General features: G+C 43.9%; 1 protein-coding gene across 1 annotated transcript in view; it reads left to right on the forward strand.

Moving 5' to 3' along the window:
* LOC139227130 (alpha-1,6-mannosylglycoprotein 6-beta-N-acetylglucosaminyltransferase B-like) overlaps positions 1-26,780 on the forward strand; it is a 987,210-nt gene that overhangs the window by 857,811 nt on the left and 102,619 nt on the right. The window contains exon 10 of the mRNA XM_070858195.1: positions 5,774-5,907. Within this exon, the coding sequence (XP_070714296.1) occupies positions 5,774-5,907 (134 nt within the window). The remainder of the gene's footprint in view (positions 1-5,773; positions 5,908-26,780) is intronic.

The raw sequence follows: 26,780 nt of genomic DNA on the forward strand, positions 1-26,780 counted from the left end.
TTCCTACACTGAGTGTTTTGTCACAGGTACTATTTTGAATGAGCACATTTGTAAAATAGACATCTGCCAATGCTTACCAGTGGATAAATGTTCTTTTAAACACTGATTCCATTGCTGAGTACAAAATAAAAGATGGTAATTAACATCATCCTGGAACAGAAAGAAAATTAATCTTTGTCCACTGTCTAATGACTTGTCCTATTCGCAACTCCTCAGAAAATGAAGCAGTCCATGCTCGCTGCAGCAAGACCTGGGCGACATTCAGGCTTGGGCTGATAAGTGGCAAGTAACATTCACGCTACACAAGTGCCAGGCACTGACCATCTCCAACAAGCGGGAGTCGAACCACCTCCCCATCACATTCAACGGCATTAGCATCGCCGAATCCCCCATTATCAACATCCTTGGGGTTACCATTGACCAGAAACTTAACTGGATCAGCCACGTAAATACTGTGGCAACAAGAGCGGGTCAGAGGTTGGGTATTCTGCGGCAAGTGTCTCACCTCCTGATGCCCCAAAGCCTTTCCACCATCTACAAGGCACAAGTCTGGAATGCGATGGAATGCTCTCCACTTGCCTGGATGAGTGCAGCTCCAACAACACTCAAGAAGCTCAACACCATCCAGGATAAAGCAGCCCGCTTGATTGACACCTTCAACATTCAGTCCCTCCATCATCTGCGTACCATGGCTGCAGTCTATGAGATGCATTGCAGCAATTCACCATGGCTTCTTCGGCAGCACCTCCCAAACCCGCGACCTCTACCATCTAGAAAGGACTAGGGCAACAGACGCTTGGGAGCACTATCACCTGCAAGCTCCCCTCGAAGTTACACACCATCCTGACTTGGAAATATATCGCCATTCCTTTATCATCGCTGGGTCAAAATCCTAGAACTCCCTTCCTATTGGCACTGTGGGAGTACCTTCACCACGCGGACTGCAGCGGTTCAAGAAGGTGGCTCACCACCACCTTCTCAATTAGGGATGGGCAATAAATACTGGCCTTGCCAGCAACGCTCACATCCCAAAACGCATTAAAATAAATGTGCACTCTTAACACACAGTCCATTCCAAATTCACAGTCTTAGCACTGGGTTAGATATAGCTTAGACAGCCTTCATAACTGTCCCACCAGTGTGCTTTAAGGTACAGTTATACTGCATGTGCTGACCTGACATCAGTATGTGTTTGACTGTGGACAGACTGGGATTATATTGTCATTGTTGCACTTTCAGCAGTAGGACGCCAGGCCCCCTGGATGTAATGCTGAATGTAGCAACTAATAACCATATCTCAGCCCTACCTCCATGTGCTGAATTTGATATGTATATGCTTTATGCGGATGACTTCTAACAATAACATTACTGAATTATATTTTTTTTAATATTGAAATGCAGAAAATGCAAATGACTTCAAAAACCTGTGTATTCAAAAATGAAGCAATTTAGAATTCCTTAATATTCAAAAATAATTCAGTGAGTTCCTGGATATTTCACTGAAATTATGAGACTCAGAAATAACAGTGCAACTTGCTTTATGTGTCAATTATGTGAGCTGCAGCTCATGTTCCTCAACTGATTGTAAGCTGGTCAGAAAGAGATCCCATTATAAACCACTTTAACTGTGCACTCTAAATCAGAGGCACTGAAGTCTTATTGCTCCCATTGCAGTAGAATACTGCTTAACTACAGTGGCAGCCAATGTCCCAAAGCAACACAACTGACGAGACCTATTTCCCAATGGCTCAGTGAGTTTATCCAGCTGAGCTGTACAGACTAAGAAAATCCCAGGTTCGATCCCCCAATCTGAACTGAGTTAGCTGTAGGGATTGCTATAAATATCCTCAAAGCTTCTGAGTTAAGGAAGCAAAAATATAAGTTGCCGTTCCCATTCATGATCGCTGTTCAGTGACTCCTGCTCACAATGCAGGTGTGAACATGGGGTGAAGGCAAGATCAGACTCTACTTTGATGTCCCCCATCACCATCAATGAACCTGCTGGCACTGACCATCACACATGTAAATAATGGCCACTTGTGGTCTGCAAATAACGGTCTGCGCGGCCCCCCGGCCTGCGAGCACCACTTGTACATCTGTGTAGTCAAACCCTCGCAAGAAGTCAACATGTTCAAGAGAGGGGAGAAAAACAGCAAGCAAAAATACATTGTGACAATATCAGTGAGATTGAAATCACTGTGATCTTGGTTTATATCAAATGAAAAGTAACTAATCTGTATCAAATCTTGTGAAATTCTGCAACTTATTATTTCATTAACTTGCCTCAGGTCCACTTGTATTCTCAAAAGCAGTCATTGTATTTTAGCTATATAATACATCCTTTATGATGTTTTGTACAGCTTTCAAAGGGAACAACATGTTACAGTGAATGGTGTGTAATAAAAACAGCATTTTATATGATTTATGTATCAGGGAATCATAAATAATGTACTATATTCCAGGGATAAAAATCCATCAGACTGTTATAAACTATTGACATTGTTTTTATATAACAACCATTGAAGTGATTTGGGATTTAGAGATTAATGTCAGCGATAATTCTGACCTGGATTATAACACTCATGGAATAGTGATAAATGGCAACTGAACATCTATGGATTGCACCAATTGGAAGAGGGCAAAACAGATAAACTTTCAATGAATAGTATTAAGGACATATGAAAATATATGTTTACAGTGTGTAAACCTCAAGCCTGAATAAATATAAATATCATCTCTGCTAATCACCGGATCTAATATCTACCCAAGACACCAATAGTCCAAATAACTACAGATGAACCCAGTAGGTGTTACATCAGCACATATTGGGCCCAAGTTTCCACACGATAAAAAAACGGGCGCCCCTCCGAGCTGGGCGCCCGTTTTTCACGCCTAAAATGGCGCCTAAAAAAAACCTCTCGATTCTGGAGCGTTCTGCAGCTCCTTGTCTGCCTGGCGTGGCGTCCAGGGAGACGGAGGCTACACTCGCGCCGATTTTGTAAGTAGGAGGGGGCGGGTACTATTTAAATTAGTTTTTTTCCTGCCGGCAACGCTGCACGTACGTGTTGGAGCGTTCGCGCATGCTCAGTGTGAAAAAAACATTGGCACTCGGCCATTTTTGTAGTTCTTTGTAGCTGTTTAATTTTTGAACATTTTTTTAATAAAAGCACATTGCCCTCAGCACATCAGCACTTGCAGCCTTCTCACTGTCTCCTCCCCCCCCCCCCCCCGCGGGAAGAACATGCGCCTCCTCCCCCCCCCGCGGGAAGAACGGGCACCTCCTACCCCCCCCCCCCGCCGGAAGAACGGGCGCCTCCCTCCCCCCCCCCGTGGGAAAGAACGGGCGCCTCCCTCTCCCCCCCCGCGGGAAAGAATGGGCGCCTCCCTCCCCCCTCCCCCACGGGAAAGAACGGGCGCCTCCTCTCCCCCCCCCCCCCCCACAGGAAGAACGGGCGCATCCTCTCCCCTCCCCCTCCCCCCCCCCCCGCGGGAAAGAACGGGCGCCTCCTCTCCCCTCCCCCTCCCCCCACACCCCGCGGGAAAGAACGGGCGCCTCCTCTCCCCCTCCCCCCCCCCCCCCGGCGGGAAGAACGGGTGCCTCCTCTACCCCCCCCCCCCCTGCAGGAAGAACGGGCGCATCCTCTCCCCTCCCCCCCCCGCCCCCCCCGCGGGAAAGAATGGGCGCCTCCCCGCACCCCCCCCCCCGCGGGAAAGAACGAGCGCCTCCTATCCCCCCGCGGGAAGAACGGGCGCCTTCCCCTCCCCCCCCCCCACCGCGGGAAGAACGGGCGCCTCAGGCTGACTGCAGCATTCTCCGTGCCTGAAGCACTTTCACACAGGTAGGAAGATGGTTTATTTAATCTTTTCTTTGCTTATAAATGTTTATTCAGGTTTGATTTATTTGTATAATATTTGTAGAGGTATAAATAGGGTTTTATTGTAGAATTTAATGAGTTCCCTTCCCCCCCCTCCCCCCCCACCTCGTTCTGGACGCCTAATTTGTAACCTGCGCCTGATTTTTTAATGTGTAGAACAGGTTTTTTCAGTTCTACAAAAATCTTCACTTGCTCCATTCTAACTTAGTTTGGAGTACGTTTTCACTGTGGAAACTTTGAAATCAGGCGTCAGTGGCCGGACACGCCCCCTTTTGAAGAAAAAATTCTGTTCCAAAGTATAACTGTTCTACTTGACTAGAACTGCAGAAAAAAAAATGTGGAGAATTGCGATTTCTAAGATAGTCCGTTCTCCACCAGTTGCTCCTAAAAATCAGGCGCAAATCATGTGGAAACTTGGGCCCATTCAGTGGAGAAAGGAACAGCATTTGAGGGCTTAAGTATAAAAAAGTTGAAGTATGAATTCCAGTGGCCTGTATCTTCTGTTAATTATGACATGATTTGACAACTGAAATTAAATTGTTTTAATAACTTCTTAATTTACAGTTTTTGATATTTTCATTTCACTAGAGAATCCACTAGCTTCTAAAGCCAAAATAATTGTTGCTTGCAAAATCATCAATTGTTTAAAAAGCTATTTTATTCAGAAAATAATTTTAATGCTATCATTGATTTTAGTATTAAACTGTGAGCAGAGAACAAATATATATCTTGATCTAAATTTAGAATAACATGATTTTACAGGGTGATTAAGTTATTGGACATTAAGTTAATGTTCTTCAATGAAAGGAAATCTGCCGTCCTTACCTGGTCTGGCCTACACGTGACTCCTGACTCACAGCAATGAAAGGGCCACAGATGACCTGCTAAGTATTTCCAGCATTTGCTGCTTTTATTTCAGATTTGTAGCAATGTAGTTAATTGTTAACTGCCCTCTGCTTAGCAAGTCACTCAGTTGTACCAAACCGCTACAAGAAAGTATACACGGACTGAGCGATTCAAGGAGATGACTCACCATCACTTTCTCAAGGGCAATAAATGCTGGCCTTGCCAGCGATACCCACATCCCAGGAATGAATTTAAAAAAAAAGGCTTTTACTGCTTTGGCTTTGCATTATCCATTTACAGGATGAACCCTCGCCTATTTCTTGGACTAATGCGTCAGGTTTGTAATTTTCAAGGTTTTCAGATGATCATTTGGAATTCTACTGCGTTCCACAGGGTTGCTCAGTTAAAAGTGAATTGATGACGCACACAATTGGTTATAAAACTACCTTTCTCCTCTCTAGGTCTGTAATGATGCAGAAAACATGCCAACCTAGAATTCCTTGCCTACAGAAAATGTGAACTGGGTGACTTAGAACTTCTATGGCCATAACAAAGACAGTTGTTTTCAGATGTGACCACCACAAAAATCCGAAGAAGTTGCTGAGCTGTTTCTGCAGATTTTACTCTTGAAGCAACTGTTTCTTTTACATTCCATTTCTGTTCCATTTCTACAACAGAGTGCAAGAGAGTGCAAGATTAATCAAGCAGAAATGGAAATTTGACAATGCTCAATGGATTTATGCCTCTTTTAACGATACTTTTTAACAATTGGAAAGATCAGAATGTCATTTTGCAGATGAATCATCTGACATGAACATTGAGAGTGAGATGTTGCGGTTTGTATTCCAATGATAAAAGTTCCTTAATATTCTCTAGAAAATACAGTGAGCTGATCCCCGATACTTCCTGAAATCATCAGTTGGTAGATGCACCGTTTGGTGTTCCTGAGGAAAGTGTGTACACCTAACTGAACCGAATGATACTTGTACAGGGTTTACACTTAGGATCCACATACAGCATTGGCTTTTCATACTTTTGTTTTGATATTTCAGATGCCGGATCCGGGTGATTGACACATTTGGCACAGAGCCAGCTTACAACTTTGACGATTATGCAAATCTCCATGGTTACCGAACAAACTGGGGCCACTGGAATCTCAACCCGAAGCAGTACATGACCATGTTTCGTAAGTAATTGCTATATTAATGCTTCAAGGAAAAGGTGCTCAATGCAACGGGTATATTTCAGCACTCCCGTGTCTGCATATTGGAACACCTTTTAGTTATTACAGCCGGACCAATTCAAAATATTCATGTTTATCCTTTCTGGATCTACTATAGGTATTCTCTTCCATTTTAAAGTTACAGGGATTGCTGTAATGTAGGTTAATATGGCATGATGAAAACTGCAGCTTGTTTAAAAGAGAAGTTTATCTTCATTGTAATTATAGATAAGCTAAACGTTCATGTATCATTATAGTTTGTTTTCAATAACTTCTGATTGAGCAAAGTCATTTGTGGAAACAGTAAATAGCTGGCCCAGCTTTTGAAGAATAGTGCATTTAAAAGACCATTATCGCCACCTGATTTCTGACTTATTCAGTATATTTATTTAGAAAGCCAAATCAGCTTGTAATGTGCTGTGCTGACTATTGGTTCACACAGGCTGTTCCATTTAAAGCTATTTGATTAAGGACACATTTCTTCCACTTGTGAAATGTTTTTCATGCTAATTTCCTCTTGGACCCAAATTCAAACATCTATTGATAACTTATAAATCTATTCTCTGGTTGTTCTGTGGTGCATCTAGAGCCCTTAGTATTAATTTTATCCATTAGTCATACGAGTGAACCATGTTCAAAGAAAAATGGTTAAATTATCCTAATAGGTGGATATAAAAGACAATTATCAATATATTATGCAGAAATAATCATATACTGCCTTCCTTCATTACAATCAGATTTCTCAACAATAAATGTTCCTATATAAGTAGTTAAAGCACCTAACTACAAAATACTATCAAACCTACCTATATGGATTGCATATTGTAAGGGCTGCAATATTCTAGTGAAACATGTGCCTGTAGGTGGCGCTGTAATGGATCACATTAGCCACGATTTAGCTGATCTCAGCGGGTCCAGAGGCGGTGACATCGGTGCAGGTCCTGACCCCACTGCTGGCTCCATCCCACTGCCTAAAATGAATTTATATTGCTGGAGCTTGTTAAGCCTGCCCAGCGTGTTTCTCAGTCCAATTAGAGGAAGTGGGTCTGGTGACGTCATTCAAGACGTGTCATCAGCCGGTTTCCTTAAAGGGACCAACTTTCTTTTGACATTTATGCTGTCAGTGTTCTACAGCATTGAAGTGCTGCAAACACGGACAATCATTGCACAGAGGCAGAGGGCTGCACCTAGGTTCTCCTATGACTCCTTCCGTATGCTTATGGAGGGAGTCAGAACATGCAAAGAGGTCCTCTTCCCTTCCAATGGCCAGAAGGGATCATCCCAGGAGAACAACACAGCCTGGTTGCACATTCAGAGGATATCTCAAGCAGGGATGTTGTCAGGAGATCGTGGGTGCAGTGGTGCAAACCTTTCAATTATCTAATTAAATCACAAAACGGTAGTACAAAGCCACACTCACCTTCTTCCTGCTGTGCCTCGCATCACATCCTCCTCAGACTGGATGGAGACGTGTGGAAAGATTTGCAGCATGTTGAATCAGTTGTGGAAATGCAGCGAGGAACAACCTGTAGCAGAGAAAAGTGACATCTGTCAGATGGGAGCTTTTAATGTACATTTGAAGATGTCAAGGAATCAGCTGAATCAGTGAACTCCAGCCTGAAGTTGACAGACGTGGTCATCGAACAGCCTGGTTCCCGTGACCATGAAGTTAAAGTTAAAAAGTAAGATGAAATGCCTGATAAGGATATGGTAAATACATTATAATGAATTTAATTGGGTCGCCCACTGTTGCCTGTTGGGTCTGACCAGACATTAGGAAAGACGCATTGTGGCGGGTTGACAGTGGGGTCCCGACCCGCTGTCAAAAAAGACCACTTTCCCACCTGACCCACCAACAATCCCATTCGCTGAGCCCCCGAAAAATTCAGTCCATTATATGGCCCATTTAATAAAGTGGGACCCCAACTAACATTATGTGACAGGCTGCTGTACTCTTTTGCCAGCCTAGACATTCAGAAGTGCCTTTTGTACTGTTTATTTTCAGTAACCTTTCACCAAATGACCTTATAAATTAGAGCCCAAGTTTAAACTTGATTCTACATGCTAAAATAGAAAACATCAGATATATTTAAATCGCAATTCTTCCACTGAAGCAGCAAATGGCAACATGAAGAGTTATCAGTGGAGCTGTGTTTAACAAGCCCTGATATGAACTGAATTAAATTAATTCTTGTACGCTCCACTTTCTGTAGGGGTGGGTTCCAGGGCACTACTTGGGCAAGTTGGTCAGGGTTACGCGGCTGCTCTGCGTAGCACTGATGCGTTTCAATGTCCCTCCCCTTTGGTTAAAAGGGCGGGCCGCTGTGCACTCTGCCGGGCCTCTGATGGCCTCCACTGGTCCACCAGGGCAGTGTGGTGCTGAGGCTTCAGCCCGGTACACAAAAGGGAGTGCCTGTCTGCACGATGGCGGCCTGGACCATGCAAAGGAGGCAGAAGTTGCAGTGCGGGTAGCGTTCCCCACTTCCCCTTTAAATCCTCCCCCCGCCAACCCCGTGAGCGGAGATTGGCCCGGTTCGCAATCCACAGGGCAGGCGTTGACATCGCTTGCGGCAGCCTCGCGGGGAGCAGTGCTATCTATATCTGCCACAGGGTGGAAATGGATGCCGCAGCTTTGCAGGAACCAGTAGCAGCAACCCCCCCCAACGCGCGAAAACTGTTTTGTGTCCCGTTAGCGCCTCCGGAGGCACTAAGGGGCGTCGCAAAACAGGGCAATTTCAACCCCTCTATGTCTTTGCGATATATTGTGTATTTGTGATACATTGCTGTTTTCCCACAATCACTCAAAATGCTTTCTGAACTACTTTCATCTGTTATTTTTAGTAACTGAAATTTACAATGTCTAAAACAAGAGTTTAAACAAAATAAAACAATGTTAAGTTGCATATTTCAGAAAAAACTGTTTTTTCCCTATTGTCTAGGTTTTGACTTGAAAGACTCAGCCTCTCTCAAAGGTTTGGGTTTGGACAACAGTTTTATCCACAGTTCTGCAAAAACCCAGGCCTTCCCCTCGTGATGCCAGACTCCCCATGCTGCCAAACTCCAGCAGCCCCATTGCTGAACCATCAAACTCCAGGACCTCCATCCTAGTTTTGCCAGACTCTAGGACAATTTGTCGGTATTACCAATCCCAGGCCCATTTCTCAGTACTGCCAAAGCCTCTGGGCCTCCTGATGTGCCCAAATCCACTGAGGTTCTATTTCAATGAGGCCTGGGCTTCAAAATGACTCTGCCCTCTTTGCTGGTGGAATGGGCCGGCTGCCAGCATACTACCATTGGCCGTCCAAAAGTTAAAATGTGTTTGAAAGCCACTTGATCTCTGTCTGTCTCTGAAAAGGAAGATAAAAGGAGAAACCTAGGGAGACACGGAGAAGGATGTTGTGCAGCCTGTCAGGCAGCAAAAGACAGACTCAAAAAGACAGGAGCATGCAGCGGAGTGATTCAGTTTAAGTTAAATAAGATGACTCACTGATGTGGTGAAGCATAGCGTGTTTATTATTTTGTATTATTACACAAAGTCAACTTGCATTGATTGAATTGAGTGAATTTAATCATAAATGTTGTTCTACATGATCTTCTCATGTGAAATAAAGCAGGTTAACATTTCATACCCACAAACATAATCTCATCTGACCATGTTTGCTTGGTCCACCTTCGGTGAATTTGAAGCAATCCATGTGTAAAAGATGCAAATATCCAATCTTGATCACAGGGGTTGCTATTGCTATATCCCGAGTTTACTCTACTGTGCAAGTAAAAGACTTGCATTTATATAGCACCTTTTATGATCACCGGACGTCTCAACGCACTTTACAGCCAATGAAGTACTGTTGTAATACAAGTAGATATAAGGCAGTGTGAGTTTGCTTAATGAAATGAATGATGTCATTGAACCAGTAAAGGTATCTACAACAGACCCAACATCATCACAGCCATTTAATAAAAATGGAATGTGACATATTCAGTAATTGTAAATGAGTTATCTTCTGATCTTCTACATAACATTAACAATCCTACTTATAGGAAGCACAGAATCCTCTTGACTCACCATAAGCAATGTCATGGAAGATCTACTATTATATAAACATGAGTTATACACCATTAGTTACATAAGTATTTTCAAATGGGAAGTAGAAAGACAAAAAGTTAAAAGAATAAACATCTTGCAAGCAGCATTCTTTGTTAGAAAATTCAATTTTGCATTTCATTGGGGAAATTGATGGGCAAAAACATGTTGTGCATTAGTCAGAATAACTTGTTCCATGATCAGCTGTGTTGCACAGACGCAGTTGGAGCTTGGTTACATTGAACTGATCAATGTACATCTGGGTAATCTTCTGGGAAAAGATCTTAGCAAAATGGGAAGATTTGCTCACTGATTGGCTGGATATTCGACAATATTTGCCTAATGACAATGATTGGATTAAAGGAAATGTAGGTTGTTGGGCCCACTGTTCCTCCAATAAACTTTTTGTGATCTAAAATTAAGTGATTTGTAAATCACTTTTTTTACCGTAATTCTTTACAATACTGATTACAGTATTTCAATTCAGCAAACTAAACGTGATTATTTTGCAGATTCACCACATCTGCCATGCCCTGCAGCTACTTAGAGCCAGAACAGTTGGTTAGCATTGCTTAATGTGTTGCACTCAGTTATTAGAATAATTGTTCCACTTGAAATGTACAGAACATTGTATTCCAGCTTAATAGCTCTGTTTTATGAACTCCACCTACCAGCTGGAAGAATCGCAAATGAGAAAATATACAGAATAATAGGGATATCAGGCAAAGTTAAACTAATGTGTTTTTGAAAATGAATAATACATAGAAATACACTGAAGTTACAACACAGAAACAAGCCTTTCAGCCCAACCAGTCCATGTCAGCACTTACTCTCCACATGAACATTATCATAATCACTTTGGTTAATTCTTCTGCAGAATGGTTGGTGACAATCACATCCCAAAATATTGCATTGTGCAATTATGTTTAGGGACGGCTTCTGCCTGGGCAAAGGTCCAGTTTGGAGCCCCTATACTTTACTAGACAACATTACTAAAAAACTATCTACTGAATATGGTGTCAAATCAGCATCTGAGAAGAGAAGAGGATTCTGTGGAAGTCACTGCAGTCAAAACATTAATCTGTCTCTTCAAATACTGTCCAAGCCACTGCATAATGTCCATTTATTAGTTTAACTGCAAAGAGTTGAGTTCTAACTGGCCCGTATTTTTTTCAGTCTGATTCATTTTTAGAGATATTCTTTAAATGAATAGAGCCTGAGTGCAGTTGTTATTGTGAGTCAAGCTTTCAGCTTCTCCTTGCTAGTTCAGTAAATACGTGTGTGAGCTGCTGAGGTCTTGAGTTGAATAGTTCAAGAAAGGACTATGTTTGATACACAGGCTGCGATTTCGCCTACTCAGGCGGGCCCAGTGCGGACGAGGTAGGTGGCAGGTTGCAACCCCGCACCTGGCTCCATCCCGCTCCGTGAGAAGAATCTTCCGTTGTTGGGGATTGTCAAGCCCACCCTGCGAGATTCCCGGCCAATTAAAAGGAAGTGGGTCTGATGATGTCAGTTGAAGACAAGTCATCAGCCGGTTGCCTTAAAGGGACCATGTCCAGATTCATTTTGACAGTTGTGCTGTCCGTGTGCTACAGCATTGAGGTGCTGCAAACACTGACAAGCACTGCAGAGAGGTGCACGGCTACACCGAGGCTCTTCCATGATTCCCTCCATATGCTTATGGAGAGAGTCACAACATGCAGGAAGGTTCTCTTTCCTTCCAATGGGAGGAAGAGACTTCTCCACGGCGTCAACGCAGACTGGTTGCACATTGCACAGGAGGGCATAAGCAGGAATGTGGTCAGGAGGATCAGGCTGCAGTGGCGCAAACCTTTCAATGATCTCAGTGGATCACAAAACATTACTGCAAAGCCACACTCAGCCTCATCCTACTGTGCCACTCATCACATCCCCATCACTCACCTTCCCTACCCATCACTCACCTTCCCTACCCTACTCCTTCACATCCTTACTCACACCAACTTACCTTGCAGCTCCACCCATCCCTTTCTCTCTATCTACATTACCACTTCCCCATCTCACTAGCCATCCATCGCACTCACCCTCATCCTTGTCCACTCATACCAACTAACAACACATAAGGGTAGGCACTCAGGTGTTATAGAAACATAGAAACGTAGAAAATAGGTGCAGGAGTAGGCCATTCGGCCCTTCGAGCCTGCACCGCCATTCAATGAGTTCATGGCTGAACATGCACTTCAGTACCCCATTCCTGCTTTCTCGCCATACCCCTTAATTCCCCTAGTAGTAAGGACTACATCTAACTCCTTTTTGAATATATTTAGTGAATTGGCCTCAACAACTTTCTATGGTAGAGAATTCCACAGGTTCATCACTCTCTGGGTGAAGAAGTTTCTCCTTATCTCGGTCCTAAATGGCTTACCCCTTATCCTTAGACTGTGACCCCTGGTTCTGGACTTCCCCAATAGCCAATGTTCATGTCGAGTTTATGTTAATGTGTTGTCAAACATTGAAATCTTCATTTTGAATACCTTGCCTTCTTGGACAGATTTGTATGCACCTTTGGAAGTGGCTTAGTGAGTTGTAGTGAATCGTAAGACATAAGGGTACTACCCGTAATGGTATTGAGTGTGAAAGGAATGGCTCAGCATTGCAGGGATGCTTTATGGTGCTGGTGTGGGATGGTGTGAACCTGGCACATCTTGTGGCAGCCAGAGTGTACAGCATCATGTGAAGTAAATCTGGCCATGGTGAAGCTATCCCTGGCGTCCTGGGCAACAATGTGACCAGGTGCTGATGCCCTGTGCCCTGTGCAGCATCAGGTGCTTGCAGAGAAGGTTGGTGTTGTTTTTGGTGCTGCTGGTGTGTCTGGCAATGTTGGTGTTGGGGCTGATTGTGGTGGGATTATGAGGACCAAGGTGAGATTTTTTTCAAGGGCACCGATACTGCTGGAATAGATGGCAGTGGAAATTGAGATGACAGAAGCGATCTGTCAATGGTGAGAGAGGTTGTTCCAAGGAGGTGCCAGTGGACAGAAAGTTTACTCCAAACACTTCCAACCTGCATAAAGCTGAAAAGTCTGTTCTAAATCCTGAAGACTGCAGCTTCTAACATTGGAAAGTGAACAGCTGTCGCATCTGTCAACTATTCAGAGGAATGGAGAGTCACTGAAAGCCCAACCTACTTACCTGACTTGATCCCCGAGCAACGTGAAACTCGTTAAAAAGCTGGGAAAATGGTAAGTACATGGTAAAATGCTGTTTAAATACCTTTTAACAAGCTCGGAACTATGCCAATTGGCTCCGTTGACACTTGGTGTCAGGTCTGTAAAGTGCAGACAGACCCAGCACTTTGGAAACTGTTGTGGAGGCGGGTTAACAGAGGGGTGTTGACCCACTGTCAATCTTTTATATTTTGACAGCGGACCTGCCTCCACACCCGCCCTCTGGGTGCCGGCAAAATTCCGGCCACAATATGGGCTGAATAAGTTTCTTTCAGTCCTGTTTAGTAACAGTGGGGAGAGTGATAGAGTCCACCATGATGTTATGTTAAACATTATTTTGAAAGGTTTCAACAGTGAAAATTTCACACAAACCTGTTAGCATACAATGAATAATTTCTGTACAATCTAGGTTACTTTAATTGAACTTTTGTTTTAAAGTAGTATCACTGTATTCAGACTTACTCTGGAACTGCTGGGTGTAATCTGTCCCTCAAAACTCTTACAATGCTATCATGCTGGATGCTGTGACAAGTGACAACCCCAAGCTATAACTGCTGCAGCCTATGCATTTTCACTGTTCTCAAATTATTATTTCCAGTTTCAGTGAAACAAAAATGTTTTGAAAAAAATTCTTTGTGGTACCCATCACATTATTGATTGTCTTCCCCTTACAAAATACTTTAGCATGGCAATACTGTATCAAAATCAACACCTAGATATTCAAGAAATCTATTGGAAACATATTTTCTTACAAGCTGCAGGGCAAGGTTATATCAATCTTTAAATGGCAGGAGAAGCTAATGCTTGGCAGACAGAACTGGGCTTGCCTGGGTGATGTATATTCAGAAGATACCAATTATAGTACAGTAATTGATGTCTGCTGATTACACCTTGCACATTAAGCCACATCAATTTTCTGATCCAACAATTCTGTCTTTTTCTTCTTTTGTCTTTTTTTATTTTATTTTCTATTTGTATTTTTATTCAGCATTTGCCTTTATCCTTTTTATTCATTCTTGTCTGCTGCTGTCAGTGCCTTTGCTGCAGTTGTTTTCTCAGTCAGTGCCTTTCATAGGGCTCAATTTTCCCCAGTGATTTGCGCCGTTTTTTGCGCGTAAGTTTAAAAAATGAAAGTTTCCCCAATGAATGTGCGCCAGCGTAACTCAGTTTGGCGTCATATGGTGAGTAACCTGATGTCTGCGGCAGTTTTTCTCAAAAAAAAAATGTTCCTAGGTCAGCGTATGTGATCACTCCCGAAAAACCTTCTGCTGAGTTAAGAAAAAGCAGCGTGCATTGAAAAATCGGCACAGAAAGACGCCATTGTTTCTCAGCGAAGTTTTGGAGGGAGCCAAGAACACTTAAATATGCATCATAAAGATTACATTTCTTTACCTTAAAATGCAATTAATGGAAGTTTGATGGAATTCTGTAAGTTTTCATTTTTTTTTAAACTGAAACGTCAACACCAAACGTCTGCAAACAGGGCTCGAGGGTCGGAGCATCGGCCGGAAGAATCTGATACTCACTCGGACACAGGGGCTCGGAGCTCAGCTTCAAAAGGGGGTGAGGGGCCATGGAAGGCATACAGAAGGCATCAGAAGCCTGCACTACCATCAAATCAAGCACTGTGCATCAAATGTAACACGCGGGTTTGGGGGGGGGATGGTTTGGGGGTTCCTGATCACTGCATCTGCTCAGATCTGGGGAGAGAGAACAAAGAAGCTTGTCCTGCCTGCCATTTTGAGCTTCTTGCAAAGGTAACATTTAAATATGGGGGCAATACTGACAATGCCATACCTTATGCAAGCCTTCTGCATGATGGTGATGCGGAGGAGACAATTGATTCAACATCATCACATCGCATCTCAGAGCACATAGGGTGATGAGCAGGAGGCCGTAACCATGTCGGGTATATCGAGGCAGGCGTTTGTACCTGCACCTGACTGATGCAGACTGTGTCAGAAGGCTGAATTTCCACAAAAAAGTTGTAACTGAGATCTGCGAGTTAGTAAAAGCAGACCTGCAACATAGAAACGTCAGGAGGACTGCTTCGTCAATTGAAGTGAAGGTTATAGCTGCACTTTCATTCTATGCATCTGGATCGTTCCAAGCTACAACTGGGGACGTGTGCACCATTTCTCAATATGCAACATATATCTGGAATCGGCAGGTGACTGCCGCACTATGTGCCCAGAGGAATGACTACATAAAGTTCCCCATGACCGCCCAGGAATGTGTGACAGGGCTGTGGGCTTCTCCAGGATTGCTGGCTTCCCCAAGGTACAGGGCTGCATTTATTGTACCTACATCGCCTTGTGAGCACCTCTGGAGGATTCCGAGATGTACAGGATCAGAAAGGGCTTCCACTCCATTAATGTGCAGCTCTCGTGTGATGACATGCATCATATCATGTCAGTTGATGCAAGATACCTTGGGAGCACCCATGATGCATTCATTCTACGTGAGAGCATTATATCTGCTATGTTTCAACAGCAGGCAGAAGGGCAGAGCTGGCTACTGAGACAAAGGGTACGGCCTCGCCACCTGGCTCATGACTCCCCTATGCATAACCTGGATGGAAGCTGACCAGGAATACAACATATTGCACATTGCAACGCGCAGCATAATACAGAGGACCATTGGCATCTTGAAACAGCATTTCTGATGCCTGTACCATTCCGGAGGCTACTTACAATACTCCACTGAGATTGTTGGTCAGTTCACTGTTGTGTGCTGCATGCTGCATAGCTTAGCCATCATGAGGCAGCAGCAGCTGGTAGTAGAAGACCCACCTGAGGTGAGAGTGGCTGATGATAATGATGAGGAAGATGCAGAATGTGGAGGAGGATGAGGACGAGGGAGGCATGCAACTAACTGAACCCGGAGCACAACGGCAGAGGAGGCGGGCCGACGTGCCCCTTTAACGATTGCGCCAGCAGCTCATCCATGAACGCTTTGCTGCCTGAAGGCTCAGCGGCAACTATTCCAAATGGACCATGTTTACTGTTTGGACCTGTTCCGTAATTTTGTGTTGTGTTAATGGAACAAATGATGGAAATTATTCTTGTTTACTTTAAAAAGTTGTGTTAATAATCGAACAAATAATGAAAATGATTCAGTTATAATTTAAAATATATTTGATTCAAAAGTTTAACAAACATTTGTTTGTACTTAACTTAACTTTAATGAAAATATTCTTGTATCAAACTTTAAAGTTTTCACATAAGATCACTTGCAAACTTTAAGATCACTTACAAAACTCTAAGATCACTTAAAAATTTTAAGGTCATTTACTAACTTTTAATCTTGTAAATTTACATAACTTTCCAAAAACTTTTAATTTGAGAACAGTTACAACAGTAACAACAATAATAATAACAACAACAGCAGCAAAGAAAGGCTGTGGCCATCTCTCCTCCATCTTATTCTAAGATCGTCCGATGACCAAGGCACAATAGGATATCATCTCACACCTGTGTGGTATTGGGGTGTCATCACACTCCGACAGAATTAAAGGACATTCTTGTATGCTTGTGTTGTGTATCGCTGCCACTGGGACCATTCCATGCTTCATTAGATGCTCTATTTTCACTGCACCACGCTGGCATTTTGGACCCGGTGCTTTCTAACTGTTGCAGCTGAAGGATGATAGGGATCAAGGGGTATGGAGAAAAAGCAGGAAAGGGGTACTGAGGTGAATAATCAGCCAAGATCTTATTGAATGGTGGTGCAGGCTCGAAGGGCTGAATGACCTGCTCCTGCACATATTTTCTATGTTTCTATGCCCACCTTGTTCTAGGTGACACCACTGCCCCTGCCCGCAGGCAGTGGTGCAGCATTTTCTTGGGTTGTGACCAAGCTTATTCTTTCGAACATCTTGGGTAAGGCGCACTTCTTGATGGGGTGGTGGGGAGGGTGGGGGGGGGGGGGCTGTGGGCAGCCAGTAATGTGGAAGGCCCGGCTTGGGCCTCTTCAGAGGCTGGTCTGGGAAGTGGAGAGGGAGTGGCAATTGATTTTGTCAATGAGCGCAGGGTCTGGATGTGTTCCCTTATTGCAGCAGCTACCTCCAACATTCCCTCCCTCATGTGCCCTGTCAGTGTCTCAACTACCTCAACATTCCCTCCCTCATGTTCACAGACAGTGTCTCACCTACCTGTGACATGCCCTCCCTCATGTTGAGCAAAAGTGTGTCAACTACCTGGAACAGTCCCTCCTTCATGTTCACTAACAGTGTATGAACTACCTGCGACATTCCCTCCCTCATGTGCACTGACATTGTTTCTGCTGACTGAGATATCCCTCTCTCATGTACCCGGACAGCATTCCCATTTCTTGTGAGAGTGTTGTTACTTCTCCCGATAGTCCCGATACCTCATCACCCACCCCACGGATGGTGTCCAGGAATGATCGGGTAAGGTCAGTGTTCTCCACGCTCATTGCCATCATATGAACCACATCTGTTAAATCCTGCACCTCAGGAGAGTGCGGTCGAGCTCTCCTTCCCCTCCTCACCCTGGATGTGACTCGCTGCACCCCACTGGGACCCGCAGCCTGGTATGGTAGGGCCCTGGGTGTGGCTCGCTGCATCCCACTGGTATCCGCAGTCTCAGATGGTGGGAAACCATGGAATGTCCCACCAACACTCAAATCACTACTCCAGGAAGGGGCTAGTACCTCAATGGACGGCACCTGCACCTCCTCCAAAGTGAGAAGAAATTTCTCCTCGTCTCTGTTTTAAATGGACGGCCTCTTATTCTAAGATCATGCCTCTAGTTCTAGTCTCCCCCATCAGTGGAAACATCCTCGCCGCATCCATCTTGTCAAGCCCCCTCATAATCTTATACATTTCGATAAGATCATCTCTCATTCTTCTGAATTCCAATGAGTAGAGACCCAAGTCAAACCCCTCATCCCCAGAATCAACCTCGTGAAGCTTCTCTGAACTGCCTCCAAAGCAAGTATATATTTCGTAAATATGGAAACCAAAACTGCACACAGTATTCCAGGTGTGGCCTTACCAATACCTTGTATTGGTAGCAAGACTTTCCTGCTTTTATATTCCATCCCCTTTGCAAGAAAGGCCAAGATACCATTGGCCTTGCTAATCGCTTGCTATACCTGCATACTATCCTTTTGTGTTTCATGCACAAGTACCCCCAGGTCCCACTGTACTTCAGCACTTTGCAATCTTTCTCTATTTAAATAATAACTTGCTCTTTGATTTTTTTTCTGCCAAAGTGCATGACCTCACACTTTCCAACATTATACTCCCTCTGCCAAATTTTGCCCACTCACTTAGCCTGTCTATGTCCTTTTGCAGATTTGTTGTGTCCTCTTCACACATTGCTTTTCCTCCCATCTTTGTATCGTCAGCAAACTTGGCTACGTTACACTCAGTCCCTTCTTCCAAGTCGTTAATATAGATTGTAAATAGTTGGGGTCCCAGCACTGATCCCTGCGGCACCCCACTAGTTACTGGCTGCCAACCAGGGAATGAACCATTTATCCTGACTCTCTGTTCTCTGTTAGTTAGCCAATTCTCTATCCATTCTAATATATTACCCCCAAACCCATGAACTTTTATCTTGTGTAGTAACCTTTTATGTGGCACCTTGTCAAATGCCTTCTGGAAGTCCAAATACACCACATTCACTGGTTCCCCTTTATCCACCCTATTCGTTACATCCTCAAAGAACTCCAGCAAATTTGTCAAACAAGACTTCCCCTTCATAAATCCATGCTGACTCTGCCTGACCGCATTTTGCTTTTCCAAATGTCCTGCTACTGCTTCTTTAATAATGGACTCCAACATTTTCCCAACCACAGATGTTAGGCTAACTGGTCTATGGTTTCCTGCTTTTTGTCTGCCTTCTTTTTTATAAGGGGCGTTACATTTGCAGTTTTCCAATCTGCTGGGACATCCCCAGAATCCAGGAAATTTTGGTAAATTACAACCAATGCATCTACAATCCCTGCCGTTACTTCTCTTAAGACCCTAGGATGCAAGCCATCAGGTCCAGGGGATTTATCTGCCTTTAGTCCCATTACCATACTGAGTACCACCTCCTTAGCGATTGTGATTGTGTTAAGTTCCTCCCCCCCTGTAGCCTCTTGACTATCCACCTATCCACTGTTGGAATATTGTTAGTGTCCTCTACCATAAAGACTGATACAAAATATTTGTTCAGAATTTCTGCCATCTCCATGTTCCCCATTACTAATTTCCCGGTATCATCCTCTAAGGGACCAACATTTACTTTAGCCACTCTTTTCCTTTTTATATACCTATTGAAACTCTTGCTATCTGTTTTTATATTTTGTGCTAGTTTACTTTCATAGTCTATCGTAATCATTTTTTTAGTCATTCTTTGCTGGCTTTTAAAAGCTTCCCAGTCTTCTGTCCTCTCGCTAGTTTTGGCCACTTTGTATGCCCTTGGTTTTAATTGGATACCGTCCTTTATGTCTTTAGTTAGCCACAGATGGCTATCTTTTCTCTTACACCCTTTCCTTCTCACTGGAATATATTTTTCTTGAGAGTTATGAAATATCTCCTTAAATGTACATCACTGTTCATCAACCATCCTACACTTTAATCTCTTTTCCCAATCCACTTTACCCAACTCTGCCCTCATACCTTCATAGTCTCCTTTATTTAAGCTTAGTACACTGGTTAGAGATCCAACTTTCTCACCTCGATCTGAATTTGAAATTCAATCATGCTATGATCACTCATTCTGAGGGGATGCTTTACTAAGAGATTGTTTATTAATCCTGTCTCTTCTTCTGCATCATCAGGGTTGCCCTCAAGATATAACAGAACAGACAAATGGTTAGCAGCAGAGGAGGGGGCAGGGTGGGTGGCATGAGTAGGCTCACACAGCGCAGGCAGCAGGCTGATTTGAAGGACCACGATGAATGATTGCACATTGCATCAACTGAAGCGTAGCTGAGGGAGACGTCCCCATGAACCGAAGCATGACTAGCCCGCGCAGTACTTAACATTTAGGAAGACCAGACTCTGGAATTTGCAGGACGTACCCTCTCCCTCAAGTGTGGGCCAAGCTTGTGCAGTGGTGGTGCTATTCTCCAGGCAGCACTCATCAAAGCAACGACCCTGTCTTCCAATTGTGTCAGTAGGTGCAGCTTTGCCGGGCCTCCTTCTGTTTGAGTTATTTCTCGTTTGTTGTGTGCCACTTTCCTCTGCAAAGATGAAAATATAACTTTTTAGAGAGGGTGTCTTTCTGCTAGTTGGGACAGATACAGATGATCACATTTACAATTGCAATTCCATTGAAAAATAAAAATATTACTTACACTAAATATTTGACCAAGGTCCTGCTATTTCTTTTTGCACTGGCCTCCAGACCTCGGGGTGGTCACCATTGCACAACAATCTTGTGCAAGTTGGTTCCAGCGTTTCTTCATTTCTTTGGGTGGAACTTTCATGTGACCTCTGCTGGTGTCCCGCTCCTGTCATCTGCTCTCAGTCACAGTATCTAGTGCCTCCACTTCATCCTGTAAGAAATTCTTGGTCTGTGCGCTGCATTGCATCTTGTATTACAGCTCCAATTTTACCAATGATAATAAAACTTCTCACACAGCACTCAAAGTTCTCGCACACAGAACTGGCTCTTTAAAAATGGCCGATTGCAGACCGGGAGCTGTGTACTGTGCATGCACAGTAATAAAAATATTACTTACACTAAATATTTGACCAAGGTCCTGCCATTTCTTTTTGCACTGGCCTCCAGACCTCGGGGTGGTCACCATTGCACAATAATCTTGTGCAAGTTAGTTCCAGCGTTTCTTAATTTCTTTGGGTGGAACTTTCATGTGACTTCTGCTGGTGTCCCGCTCCTGCCATCTGCTCTCAGTCACAGTATCTAGTGCCTCCACTTCATCCATAGGAATCACATCAAAAACGTCCTTTTTTTTCCGCGCATGCGCAGAAGGGGCAACATTGTTTTTCGGCGCAGAAATAAGTCTCCAACTCCCCAAGGCTAGAGGACAGGCTGCGCAGCACCAATTTCAAAAAATAGATTGGGGAAACTTGGCACATTTATTTTTGGACCAGTTGTGGCCTAGAAAAATGGGCGTAACTCTAGCAATACGCCAAAAAACGGCTTTGGGGAAAATTGAGCCCATAGTCTCCACATCTGGTATTTTTGTAATTCATTGTTGCGTTCACCTGTTCCCTCCTTTTGTTTGCCTATATCATTAGCATTTTCTGTTTTTCATGATTGATTTGATTAAATCAGATGATTGAATGCGATGCTGATGGTGACACTGAAGATTAGAATCAATCGGAGAGGCATTCATTAGGCAGGAGATCTGGCATTCCGTGGCACTGTGCACCCGCTATCTCATCATATGGATTTTTTAAAAGTGCTAGCTACACTCTGCTTCCAATAAGATATGTCAGGTGTTGTGTATCTGTAAAGCATACACTCCCATGTTCCACCACCAGAGAGCTCATCCCCTGAAGTCCCAAGGGATCCCAGCATCCCTTGGGAGCACTGTAGATATGCCGGCCCCTAAAGCCTGTTCCTCACTCTGGAGTGTCTTATTAAAGACTGAGGTCACTGTTACTTTAACCTCCCTGTGTGCAGCCTCATCTGTGTTAGGAACACAATATCAGGAATCTTTATTTACTCAAGCCGAGCAGTGGTGTGCAACTGCACTAAGTTCACTGTTCAGAATGGAAAACCACTGCAAAAGAAAGGATTAATATTTTTTTGGTCATCACAGCATCTATCTTTGCAGTAACTGTATTGATTTAATAGCAGCTTTCAGTGTCCTCAAGTGATAATCAGGGACAATTGTTTCACAACAACCAAAATGGGTTGTTACACATTTCTATTTAAAGCAGTCTGAAGGCCTTGGAGCCGACAGTAATTCCCACTGTTGCAGACCTCTCCGATCCACAGCAATTACTTCCTCCCCGCTCCCGATTCTGGGCACAGGCCCCTGCCCCTGCGCAGATAACCTCAGCCTGGGAATCCACACGGGTGAAAAGCCATCGCACCAGAGCACACACTTCAGGTGAGAGTCTTGGTCTGCAAAGTAATATCAATCTATTGTGAAGAATTTTTTTTTTAAAAGAATGTTGGTTTCAAAATAAATCTTTGTTTAACTTGTGAATACTGATTACATTATTGAGCCAAGTCCCTTGGAGGAGTTCCTCTGTCTGATGGTGTGAGGGAGATGAATTAACACATTTCCCTTAAATAACACAGTCACTGACACATTGCAACCTGAGTGATTCAGCTTCTTCATACTGTTGGGTTCTCTCATACCTCCACCAACATGTGCTTATTAAGCAAAAAAGGTTTTTAAGCGCTACGAAAATATTACACAATAACATACATCCATGATAATTCTTTGATGTTGAAAGGATTACTTAAGGTGATACACTTTCCCTAAACATGGAATCACACATATTTCTGATTCTGTTTGAAGAATACAATAACTAACTGAGACAATGAAAGCAGCATCAAAGATAAAATGTCTGGTGCATTGCAAGTGTGAATATTGGCTTTTGTTCAATATGAAAGTATCCAGCAAGCAATTTTCAAAGACACATCATGAAATTGTGAATAGTGCTGACAGAAATCTGATCCAGATGATATTCACTCTGAGGATGATGGACATAAAAATGAGTTTCTGAATATATGTAAATCATCATCAGCATAGGCAGTCCCTCGAAATCGAGGAAGACTTGCTTCCACTCTAAAATTGAGTTCTCAGGTGACTGTACAGTCCAATATGGGAATTACAGTCTGTCACAGGTGGGACAGACAGTTATTGAAGGAAAGGGTGGGTGGGGAGTCTGGTTTGCCGCACGCTCCTTCCGCTGCCTGCACTTATTTTCTGCACGCTCTCGGCGACAAGACTTGAGGTGCTCAGCACCGTCCCGGATGCTCTTCCCCCACTTAGGACAGTCTTTGGCCAGGGACTCCCAGGTGCCAGTGGGGATGTTGCACTTTATCAAGGAGGCTTTGAGGGTGACCTTGAAATGTTTCCTCTGCCCACCTGGGGCTCGCTTGCCGTGGAGAAGTTCTGAGTAGAGCGCTTGATTTGTGAGTCTTGTGTCGGGCATGCGGAAGATGTGGCCTGCCCAATGGGACTGGTCATCAGGGTGTACTGTGATCATAAGGTAGGTAATGTGATTATGAGCTCAATTTTCCACAAAGCTGTTTTTTGGCGTACTTGTTACACCTGTTTTTTTTGGGCCCAAGTATGCCAAAAAAAATCTTCCAAGTTTCCCCGGTTGAATTCTTCAATTTAGTGCCGCCTAGCCTGTCGTTTAGTTTTGGGGGCGGAGCTCAAGATCTGTGCCAAAAAAATCAGGTTGCCACAGTAACCAAAGACACAATGCGGGCTGAGGCTGGAAAGTGAAACATACAGCCAGTTCACCAAGCACATTAAACATTACAGCAACTTACCTCCATTAAATTATTAAAGTCCCCCCGCCTCCCCTTCCGATGCCAGTGCCAGTCCCCGCTCCTATCCCTGGCTGAAGGGCCTCCCGGTGCCGGTCCCGGTCCCAGTCCCGTCCCCGCTCCTATCCCAGGCCAAATGGCTTCCCGATCCCGGTCCCCGCACCTATCCCTAGCCGAATGGCCTCCTCCCACCCGGTCCCCGAACCTAACTATACCTGAAAGGCTTCCCCCCCCACCTCTCACCTCTCCTACTGCTGCTGTCCGGGCATCTGCTGCGCTAATCTCCTTACCTACACCGATTTTCTTAACTCACCAGAAGGTTTTCCCACAGAGGCCACATACGCTGGCCTAAGAAGAATTGGAGTAACTCTCAGTTAGCCAAACTTGCCTAACTGGCCAGAATTGGCGCAGTGGCAGGTTACGGCCCCATGACTCAAAAAAAAATCTAAGCTATAAAAATCGTAACTAACTGAGTTACGCTGGCGCACATTGATTGGGGAAACTTGTATTTTTTAACCTAGGCCAAAAAAAGTGCTGTGCGCCAAAAACACAGCGTAAATCACCGGGGAAAATTGAACCCTATACTTTGTCCAAATGGATGGGCTATGCGATCTAGACAGGTTGGGGGGAACCAGAGGACATAAATATGTTATGTAAGCATGGAATTGGTTAGATGCTCGGTGGCACTTCTTTTTGCAGAGAGTCGTTGACTCAAGGAATTAGTTGCCAGTTCATGCTGTGAGTGTGAATACACTTCAAGCATTCAAAAGGGAGCTGGATAAATTCCTGATAATGGCCAACATATAGAAAGTAGGTGGTCACTGAGGGTTGTATCAGTCAGCCACCGTGGTCTGCTGCAACTTTGGGAGGATGCACAAGCACAAAGGTTTGGGTGATCTTGACTGCCACTAGCAATGCTGTCCTGATGGTTCACATTGGCTGCAGGTGTCCTTGCAGAAAATGGTTCAGTTTAGTAACAGTTCCATCCCGAATCCGTGAAGCCAGATCCCTTTGGCCATTGCCATGTAGATGTGCCATGGCTGCAGATATGGTTATTGGCATATTTGTATGCCTTTACACACCTATGCATCAATGGCCAAGTACATTGCCAGTTGATCTTTGTCGTATGTCTTCTTTTACCTTGTACTATTTCATCCATGGAATCTGTATTTGGATGCTTCAATATCAAGCTCATTATTCATAAAACACTGGCTTGGCCTCGACTGGAGTATTGTGTCCAATTCTGGGCACCGCACGTTTGGAAAGATGTGAAGGCCTTAGAGAGGGTGCAGAATAGATTTACGAGAATGGTTCCAAGGATGAGGGACCTCTGTTACATAGATAGACTAGAGAAGCTGGGGTTGTTCTCCTTAGACCAGAGAAGGTTGAGAGGAGATTTGATAGAGGTATTCAAAATCATGATAGGTCTAGACAGAGTAGATAGAGAGAAACTTTTCCCACTGGCGAAAGGGTTGAGAACCAGAGGACACAGAATTAAAGTGATTGGCAAAAGAACCAAAGGCGACATGAGGAAAAACTTTTTTACGCAGCGAGTGGTTCAGATCTGGAATGCGCTGCCTAAGGTTGGTGGAGGCAGACTTAATCGTGGCTTTCAAAAGGGAATTGCATCAGTATCTGAAGAATAAACAATTGCAGGGTTACGGGGAAAGGACAGGGGAGTGGGGCTAGCTGAATTGCTCTTGCAGAGAGCCAGCACGGGATCGACAGGCTGAATGGCTTCCTTGTGTGCTGTAACCATTCTATGATTCTATGATTTTACATTGACTTGCTAACTGCCACAGGGCGGAGGTTCCTTGTTGCTCCCTGAACTCTATAATTACTCGTATTTGTAGACGCCTTTTGCCTATGCACTCTTTTTGCATCTGTTTCTGTTCTGCTGAAGTCTTACAGATAGCTTTCCAGTAACTCATCAGACAATAATTAACTATTTATTAAGTTTGTCTTAAAACTTACCCATTAATACAAAATAAAAGTTTTTCCAGAAAAATATCAACTGTGAAACATATTTAAAAATGCTAAAAATGTACCATAAAAGTGAAAATAAAAAAATGACTACAGCATTACCAACGGTGGGTGGGTATTATCATATTGCGACATGTTTTCATGGACAGTTTCCATTATAAATGTGGACATAGAAATTTATATGGAAAAAATTAACAGGAGTGCATTGGAATAGTCAAGTCTGGAGGTAGCAAAGGCATAGGTAAGGGTTTCGCCAGCAGATGAGCTGAGGTAGCGGTGGAGTTGGGCAATGTTACGAAGGTAGAAATAGGCCATCTTAGTGATGGCATGGCGATACAGTCGGAAGCTCATCTCAGGGTCAAATATGACACCAAGGTTGCGAACAGTCTTGTTCAGCCTCAGACAGTTGCCAGAGAGAGGGATGGAGTCAGGGGCAAGGGAACAGAGTTTCAGGCAGGATCCAAAGGCAACGGCTTCAGCCTTCCCAATATTAAGTTGGAGGAAATTTCTGCTCATCCAGTACGTCGGACAAGCAGTCTGACAATTCAAAGACAGTAGAGGGGTCGAGAGAGGTGGTGGTCAGGTAGAGCTGGGTATCATCAGCATATACATGGAAATTGACACTGTGTTTGCAGATGATGTTGCCGAGGGGCAACATGTAGATGAGAAATAGGAGGGGGCCAATGATAGATTCCTGGGGAACACCAGAGGTAATGGTACGGGAGCAGGAAGAGAAGCCATTGCAGGTGATTCTCTGGCTACAGCTGGATTGATAAGAACGGAACCAGGCGAATGCAATCCCACCCAACTGGATGATGGTGGAAAAGCGTTGGAGGTGGATGGTATGGTCAACAATATCAAAGCTGCACACTGGTCAAGAAGAATGAGCAGGGATAGTTTGCCTCTGTCGCAATCAAATAGAATGTCACATTGGTAAGAGCCATTTCAGGACTGTGGCAGAGGCAGAAACCTGATTGAAGAGATTCAAACATGGAGTTCCGAGAAAGATGGGAAAGTGAGGAAGTTGGAAGTGAATCATATTGCCTCCTGTAAAATGTGAAAATATATTTTTTTAATGATTGCTCACCAATTTCTTAAATGCCATCACTATCTGTAATAATTT

The sequence above is a fragment of the Pristiophorus japonicus genome, chromosome 16 (assembly GCF_044704955.1).
Source record: "Pristiophorus japonicus isolate sPriJap1 chromosome 16, sPriJap1.hap1, whole genome shotgun sequence".
NCBI lineage: Eukaryota > Metazoa > Chordata > Chondrichthyes > Pristiophoridae > Pristiophorus > Pristiophorus japonicus.